Source organism: Daphnia magna, linkage group LG3, assembly GCF_020631705.1.
Source record: "Daphnia magna isolate NIES linkage group LG3, ASM2063170v1.1, whole genome shotgun sequence".
NCBI classification, from domain to species: Eukaryota; Metazoa; Arthropoda; class Branchiopoda; order Diplostraca; family Daphniidae; genus Daphnia; species Daphnia magna.
In genome coordinates, this window is record NC_059184.1 from 12,322,781 (window position 1) to 12,331,418 (window position 8,638).

At 40.2% G+C, this 8,638-nt stretch overlaps 1 protein-coding gene across 5 annotated transcripts; it reads left to right on the forward strand.

Moving 5' to 3' along the window:
• Positions 1-1,884: 1,884 nt before the first annotated feature.
• On the forward strand, positions 1,885-4,782 carry LOC116919877 (trafficking protein particle complex subunit 12). Of its 5 annotated transcripts, none has more exons than XM_045170529.1 (7): positions 1,885-1,990; positions 2,139-2,996; positions 3,066-3,185; positions 3,264-3,374; positions 3,441-3,830; positions 3,885-4,172; positions 4,282-4,782. In XM_045170529.1, exons 2-7 carry the CDS (start codon positions 2,181-2,183, stop codon positions 4,528-4,530), a joined length of 1,974 nt encoding a protein of 657 aa, XP_045026464.1. In that variant the 5' UTR covers positions 1,885-1,990; positions 2,139-2,180; the 3' UTR covers positions 4,531-4,782. The 5 variants fall into 5 exon arrangements, with proteins under 5 accessions (XP_045026464.1, XP_045026461.1, XP_045026462.1 ...); XM_045170526.1 differs by having other exon boundaries at positions 1,950-2,074; XM_045170527.1 differs by having other exon boundaries at positions 1,950-2,043.
• The last annotated feature ends 3,856 nt before the right edge of the window (positions 4,783-8,638 follow it).

Consider the following 8,638-nt stretch of genomic DNA (forward strand, 5'->3'; position numbering starts at 1 on the left):
GACTATCCCGGATTCCCGGCCCTCTGATTGGCTCTCTCAACCCTTATACTCTTCCATGTATTTCTGCTTTCCGCTCCCACATTTTCCTGATACACAACAGCGTGGTTTTCCGTGGGAGTGGAGTTCGCGCTTTGATTTGTTTGTTTCTTTGTGTATTTATAATATTTACATTTATTTGCTGTCTGTTAAGTTTTACAAATACAATATTTTTACTTATATTAATTGTTTTTTTCATTTTATATAATAGATTGAATTAAGTACCGGTGTATTTTCTTACATTAGTGTAAATTGGGCTATAGGCACTTGGGTTGGCGGTTCCAAAACCCGATCAGGTAATGATCGGGAAAACTATAATTCTAAGAATTTTTAAAAATGATAGGAATGGATATATCTTGATAAGATCTGTCCATTATTACAAGAACATTGCTTTTAAAATTTCTTATTGGAAGAGTTACCCGATTTGCCATTTTTCAGGTAGGTCGGTGTGGTTTAGCGGGTATCCAGTTACCCCCCCACCCACCCCAATAATAAGAAAAATTTCAATAATTTATTGCGGGAAAACTATAAGACCTAAATTAATAAGCTTTACAGAAATGGATAGCCCTTACTAAGAGCTATCCACTTCTGTAAAGTTTATTTTAAAAAAATGAAAACAATATTTTTTTTGAAATCTGAATTTATTAATGACATTGCTGACATTGTCGAACGAGTTTGATATTACGTCGAAAGTGAATCATTCCATATGTGAAAAGTGACTGTCATACGCTTGAATTTCTCATGTGATAGTTGTAACTCATTATCAATCACTTCGTCGATTCTAGTTTTTAGTTTATCCTTTAACTCCTTTGTGTCCGTTTTTTTGTTAAACTTGATTTCTGTGCGTTCTTGTCTAGTGTTGGAGGTAGGCCTATCCTCTGTCTCGGTTATGCTAAGATCGGTATGAATACTGGGTGCCAAGTTGGTGCATGGGGCGCACGGGGCGCCCGGGGAACAAGTAGGGCGCCAGAATGTATACCGAAATAGCAATAAACGCCAGAACAAGGGCGAGAACTACTACCCCGACAGTACTGGGATTATCCCAGTCAAAGCCACTACATTTTAGGCCACCCGGCCCATGCACATTTTAGTGCATTCGGCTCTACTTCAGTAATCCTGTAAACACAAGACCACTGGTAGAAGTAAGTTTAGACCAATAATTCCGGCTATTTGGAAAAGTGTCATTATTTCAGACATTGTTCCATTATATTCAAATATTGGATCCGCCACCGTTTATATTCATTGCCGTAGCTCAAACCACGATGAGTGAAATTCACACATTGCCGTCTAGTTATTCATATGTAAGTTAACCGATTTCCGTCTTTATTTTTTCATGAACCTATTCCCCTTTTTTTTTGCTATAAAGTTCATTTGTTACAAAAGTCGTTTTCACTTCACAACTATTATCGTTAATTTGAAAAATGAACAAATTTCCGTGCTTGCTTTGCCATTTTTTTATTCCGTAGCTCGATCCCCTCTTCAGTGGATCAGCCTTGAACGCATCTCCCCCCTTTAGCGGATCAGCCTTGAACGCGTCTCCCCTCTCTACCGATGCCAAAGCCCATTGCTTGGGTGAAGTAGGAAATGAACATATTTTATGAAATAACTCTTACGGATTTATTTCAAACAACAGAATTTTCTTCCCCTTTATCCTTTTTATACCCCCCGCGAACTCTAGCAAACCAGCTGTTGCTGGAAAACCGCAAAGCGAACCCATATAAATTTTTTAAAAATATTGTATTTAACATATCTTTATATTAAAAAGTGAACTATGTGGCTAAAAATATTTCAAAAAATAAAAAAAATAAATTATTGTAAAAATTTTATTTCCTACTTAACAGAATTGAAAATACGATCATATTCCCTATCTCTCCCATGTAAAGTCGGCCTACTCTGGCAACTAGCGCCACCCAACGTCCTGAAATCGGGCCCAACCGGGAAGGGTCCAGTGGAGGTACCTTCTAACCTATTATACCATGTTTATTAGTGTCTCTACATTCAGTAAAAGTAAAGTAAAAACCAAAGTTACTTTGGTCTGGTAAAAGGTAAAATAGACTTTATCCAGGCATTTTTACTTATCTACCAAACTTCACTTTCTATAGGGCCACACACTTTATGGTGTTAAACTCGTGTGAGTTTTAGGAATGGCATCTGGACTTACAGATGCGCTAGAAAAATTGGCTTTGAAAGCAGAACAATCTGAAAATGAACAAGGAACATCACTCAGCAAGTATTTTGGGCAACCTGGTAACACTGATGATATTTTTGACTCTATTGTCAAGCCTTCAAGATTAGCCGATGAAGAACCAAAAATAAACTTTTTTAAAAGCCCAAACTCAACACCCTCGAAAGAAGATGTTCCTCAGAATTATCCACCTACATTTGCATTCAAGAAAGGCGAGAAAGAATCAGAACCCAAGATTTTTTCTTATTTTTCTCAGCCAACAACCGCTACTGGTGAATTGAAAAAAAATAATGATGCAACAGAATTCTTTGATCAGATGTCCCAGCTGGCATCAAAATCACATGAACCTATTGAGATCACCGGCTCAGGTTTTCGACTCTCGTCGGAGGATATTAACCTCTCAAAGGCGTCTTCGCAAATCGTACCCGTTACCGAAAGCACTACTATTCCATCTCCTCAGAATAGTGAGGCAAGCGTTTCGACAGACCCAGAACACTCATCTCAAGTGTCTTCAAGTTCAGCTGCCAATTTAGTAAACAGTGGTTACAATGTTTCATCAGTCGGAACGAGACGTGTATTCACACCTCAACCAGTTGTTAATAATTTAATTAACGAAACTGATCAAACAATGAAAACCTTGAGCGATTCGCAAGAACGTGCTTCTAACTGGTGGATTCCAAAGGAGGCAGTTCGGCTTTGGCTTCAGTCACCTCGAGCAAATCTTTCAGAAGCTTTCCACCCAAGCTATCCGGGTCTACTTAACAGTATTGAATTGGTATAAAAGAATGCATTGTAAACAAATATATATCCAAAATTCCGTGACTATTTTTGCATCCTTTTCCAGACTGATCCAATGAAAGATCTGCTTCGGCATTATGATGGCGAAGCAGCTGCAGCTGAAAGACAAACACTATCAGCCGACCTGGTCACACAAGACACTCAGGGCATACGGGATTTAATTAAGGTACTGTTAGAGGAGCTAGGAATCAGATTGACATGCCCAACGGTTTATGTTTTATTTTTTTGCGATACCATTTTGTAGGTGGGATGTTACAGGGCGGCAGCAAACTTATGTGGTCGATTATTAACAGCTTGTGGACAAGGGTATGGTAAAACGGGCCAGCAATCCAAGCACACGCCTCACAGTCTACATGTAAGTCTCACGTTGCCTTCAACTATAAAACCGTGTTAAAGACGTAACGATTTTTCGTATCCATAGTTGTGGATGACGCGCCTTGCTCTGCTGAAAAAATCCAATCTAGTTGAAATGGCAGTCAACGAACTGACTGCGTTTGGTGACCTAGACTCTCCTGAGTTCTACTACGAATATTATCCGGAGCTAAATGACCAGAAAAAGAGTGGAACTATGGTACCTTTCACATTTCGTCTACTAGCGGCCGAGCTTCCGGCTCACCACAATCGCGTCAACGAGGCTCATATGAAGCTCTGTCATTTGTTGTCAACTGTCCGACGAATCGTCCGAGACATTGACAAATTTGCCGCTTCGGACAAGATGAACGAAGATGAACGACGTGAAGCTGCCAATCTGTGGTTTGACAGAGAGACTGCGGTCATTCAATCATTGATTAGTTGTTCACTAATGAAGAAGGTAGCCATTCATAATTTTAGGAGTTTGTACCAATCAACATGTTTCCTTTACTAGGACTTCCATAACGTGGTTCGACTGTTTCACAAGCAACTGCATCGGCCTGGTCATACTCCAAATCCTGCGCTTTATTCAGCGTTAGGTCGAGTTTATCTGCAAATAGGAGACATACCACTCGCTCAGCAAGCGTTTAATTGCGCAGTAGATTTGCGAGATGTCAGTAAACCAAGTGACGCTATAGCATCCTTAACTGATGCGGGATTAGTGGCCATCGCCCAGAACGCTTTCGTTGATGCCCTCGGATACTTCCAACAAGCATTGGCTCTTCAACCAGACAATCCAGTGGTAAAATTGCATGGAAAATAGAACGTAACAAGTCATCTACCTTCAAAGGAGCGACATACAGCTATTACTGAAATTGATTTTGTTTTTTATTTTATCAATTTGTAAACAGCTAGTCAACAACACAGCAGTATGTTTGCTGTACGTGGGTCGCATGCGTGACGGGATGCTCTTGCTAGAGGAGAACCTAGGAACCAAGCCTGAGATGATGATCCGTAATGACACCGTCCTGAATGTCTGCACACTGTACGAGCTGGAGAGCTCATTGACGGTGCAGCGCAAGTTGGGCATGCTCCGGCTGGCCTCTAAGTGGAAAAACGACGACCTGAACGTCGCGTCTTTCAAACTTCAAATCCAATAAATAGAGAAGATAACGAGTTATTTTAAGTTGTCCACTGGCATTTTTTTTTTCTTCTTCGTTTTTAAATCTCTGTATGCATTTTGTTTTTTCTACTTGGTGTGGAATTTTATATTGTTCCTATTTAAGGTTTCAAATAGTTCTTTTTCCCCCGTCAATTTCCGACGTACTAAATGTGATCTGCCTTAATCTTCTGTATTCCGAAATTTATTTTCGTTATCGCTGTTCTGAAAATTGGACGCAGTTTGGTCTACATTGCAAATTCTTTTTTGTTCCCGTTCTGGCTGCAGTAAAGGCTTTGCGTTTGTTACTTTGATGGGAAAGAAAAACTGCCTAAACTATGGTTGATAAAAGGCAAACGCGTTGGGAATTCTGTTTTGCCTATCTTGTTGTTATCAGCTTTTCGAAGAGGAAAAAAAAGGGGGGAGGGATTCATGGGAAAAATCGCAAGCAAGTACTTTCTCTACTTAGATTACCCGCGCAACTTTAGCGCAAATCGGCGAATTTCCAGTAATCTCTGTAATTAGGAATTATGGAGATCCTTTGGGCAATTTCACGTCATGAACATGACCTGTCTCAGTTTCTTGCTATCTTGCAAATACTGAGGGCGGACGATGGCAACTTTTGACGACGTACTTTTATTACGCACAGATTTTCATTTGGCTCTTCAATGTGAGGGTCTGCTGATTTCGCAAGGGCGTGGCCCTCTAGCATCAGAATCCGTTCAGAGCAAGATTTTGCCGGCTGCTTCCGTCTTTGCGCTATCAAAAATCAAAAGTCTGAATCGTTAGGAACTGGAAACGACAAAGGTATTCGGTGTTTTCATCTACAGAGGAAAGATGAGGTAGCAGAAACACTTCGGAGCGGACGAGATGTTTCAATTTCTGGAATCGCATTTCAGTCTTGCCATTGTGACTGATCGATGCTTGAAACCGAGCAAAATGCTTGTAGGAATTCCAAAACAAACGTCAACAGGGAAAAGCGACTCACATTCTTTGCCGGCAGGTTGGTCGAAAGCCGTTTGATTTGATGCAAAGGAAATTACAAATGTATGAAACACAGCAAAGAGCTCAGAAGACCTTATTTCCAATAGAATCGGGAATAGCTTAGATCAATTGCGAAGGGCATTACGAAGAGACTCATCTGCAAAGCGGATTGAATAAACAGTATGAGTTGCTGGGAGGTCAAATAACGGAAAGAGTTGGACTTGCGTACGTTTACAAGACAGTAAATTAGATCTCTTGAACAGGAATGTTCATCTGACGTATGAAACTCAACTTGTTAAAAGGCAAAAAACTAAAAAAATCGTTGTTCATTAAACATCAACTTGAAAAAAAATAAATCTAATGTTTTGTTATCGTTTCAAAGAGTTATTGGTGCCGCTCAAAGTGCGTACCGCTTTTATTGGCAATGTCCTGAAAAATAACAAACTAATCGGAGATGGTTGCATAGGTACAGGCGCTGGCACGATAAATTGAATAAAAACCTTAATGCCATGTTAATATTATGCGCACCGGTTAATGGTGTCTTTTCTTTTCAATGCGATGTTTACGTGACCCGTAGGTCTCCCCGCGCTCAAGAAGACGTGAAAAATATACAGGGCTTAAAAGCGTATACCTCCGAACCCAGGTACCCACGTACGCGAAGAGTGGGACAACGTTCAAGAGCGTACAATGGATATAACGATGTCCAAGTTGGCCAGCTGCCGTCCCAACGGCATCGAAAGAAAAGAGAAGAAAAAAAAAAATGAAACTTATTCTCCAAAGGGAGTATAAGCAACTGAACCCCGAATGGAGCATGTAGGTTGTTAATACGTTTTGCATACAGGGGGGTATTTTGCATTTTCGTCAAAAGCTCATTCATTCGTTTTCCAAGTAACAACTTCTTGCTTTCACAAAGGAAACATTATTTTTTAGTCATGTTTTGTTTATTATTATTTATTTTTTCTTATCTTTTTGGTGTTTCTTTTTAGATTGCAGCCAGTGCACGCTTGTTGTCTCTGTAGTGGTTCTAAGAATTATGCAAAGAGCAGCATCAATAGCAGCATAACATAGAGCCCCACTTGAGATCTGTTCTTGAATGGTTCAGTTGTGCACCGGCGAAAACAGAAGGGGACAGCGGATCATCAACACATATAGATAGCACATGATGACGCAGAAGCGCCACAAATTTAGTGTTGTATGAACGTCACAGTGAGAAAACAAAAATGGACTGCCAATATTTTCCCCGACGAAACAGAAAAGTCCTATTTTAAAAACCTGCTGCTCCATCAGTATATTGGCATAGCCTGCGCGTACTGGGTTCAACAGATATTCCATCCATCATGGCCCCATTCATGTCGTCCCAGTTTGTCTAGTACCAACAGGACATTTATCGTTTGAAAAACATTAGGACTCACATGTTTCCAGTAACCATAAAAAAAAAAATTTATAATAATAATAAGAAGAAGAGTAATCGACTGCCAGTGTACATAATCTTTAAAAAAGAATACTTTTCGTGAGGTGGATGTATGGCTATGGGGGGTCAAAACCAACTTGTTTTCTGGCAAAAGGTTGCGGTTCCCATATTCGGCTCAAAAGCTTCATCACGATAAGACAAAAAATTAAGTCTGTCTTCGAACAGGGAACGTGGATTTACTACTACATCACCTAAAAAAAACTAGCGACGCTAGTTCCCTGTAAATGATATTAGGTTTATGCCTAAAGCCATGCGATTTCGTTCAATCGCTGAAATCTGTTCTAAATGTGTGCTAAATTACTTGTATTACTCTACGATTGGAGATACACCAACATTTCGAATTTTTTTTAAGCCCTGGCTTTAACAGTAGCCCTTGGATTACGTGACGTTTCCATTTGTAGGTGACAATATTTCACCGATTTTTTTTTTTTACGATAATGACCTAGCCCAACGCTGATGGCTAGTGCTGCACATGTTGCAGTGGATTTGTGGGCTTTTCATTGGCTGGCTTTGACAGTACCGACACAGCTGACTGCTTTTAAAGTTTGTCTCTGATGTGCAAAGGCGGTCGCATATACACAGCTGGATTACAGCCCCCCTCTGTCAGTCTCTTTGTTTGTGTATTTAGAGAAAGGGAAACGAAGCTCATCTTCGTGCTCGTGTGTATTATCTTTGCCGTTTGAACTTTACCTCTTACTGTCTCTCGCAAGCCTGGGCTTTTAGTCCGTGCCTATGTTTTGGTGTTTGCGTGTGGAGCGTGATTGATTACGTGCGGCTGGTGGCGACTGCTGTTCAAAACGCACAGAGTAGCCTACCACGGCATACACGTATTTCCAGCTCCAAGATCACAAGCTTCCAGTCAATGCATCTGACAGCCCTGTCGCGGTGGTTTTTCTAATGAGAACTAGCCCTTTTCCATACGTTTTGTCGTATAGTTAATTTATTCTTGGCCTATGCCTTTCTATCTTTGTCTTTGTCTCCCATTCCATTTCCGTAACTCGCAGCATTAGGAATTCGACGAAATGACATCAATCAAAGATTGGGGTTTGAAAAAAGAAGAAGAAGAAAAAAAAAGAGGAGGATGCATCCATGTAACGTATAGGAAGTTGACGACGGCGGTAGAGACACATGTTTTTGAGGAGGAGTTGAACTCCACTAGTGGGCGACATATAGACGTCATAGTTGTAGCAGCTCATTAACAAACTTTGTAGGATCGATTCAAGTTTTTTTTTTTTTTTACTATGGCCTAGGTGTGTCGTTTGGCACGTACACCTCTCGGATAACCTAGGTGCATTCAAGTTCGTATACGCCTACGTCCTCGTAGCACAGGTAGCCTAGGTTGTGATGAACTAGCACGTGTTTTAATTAATCAATAAAATGATGGTTCGTAATGCTGTTAAATATTCACATCATTCGTTAGACCTACGTCGATTTTGAGGAACCAAAATGTCAACGACATCAAAACATGTCTAGCCAACATTCAGTTACGGAAAATAACAAATTAAAACAAAATGAAAATGAAATAAAGTCTGGCTGAGATCTGCCGTATACAACTGGTAGAATGCAGTGAACACTTTCCTTGTTGCTATGACATTTAAGGCTGAGTCAAATGTCCGTTATAATCTAAAAAACTGTCTGCATATATGTAGTCTAC

Bases quoted from the DNA above. Each gene is read 5' to 3' on its own strand.
- LOC116919877 (XM_045170529.1), top strand. From the start codon at position 2,181: ATGGCATCTGGACTTACAGATGCGCTAGAAAAATTGGCTTTGAAAGCA. The intron at 2,997-3,065 runs GTATAAAAGAAT...ATCCTTTTCCAG, and splicing joins TACTTAACAGTATTGAATTG to ACTGATCCAATGAAAGATCT. The intron at 3,375-3,440 runs GTAAGTCTCACG...TCGTATCCATAG, and splicing joins ACACGCCTCACAGTCTACAT to TTGTGGATGACGCGCCTTGC.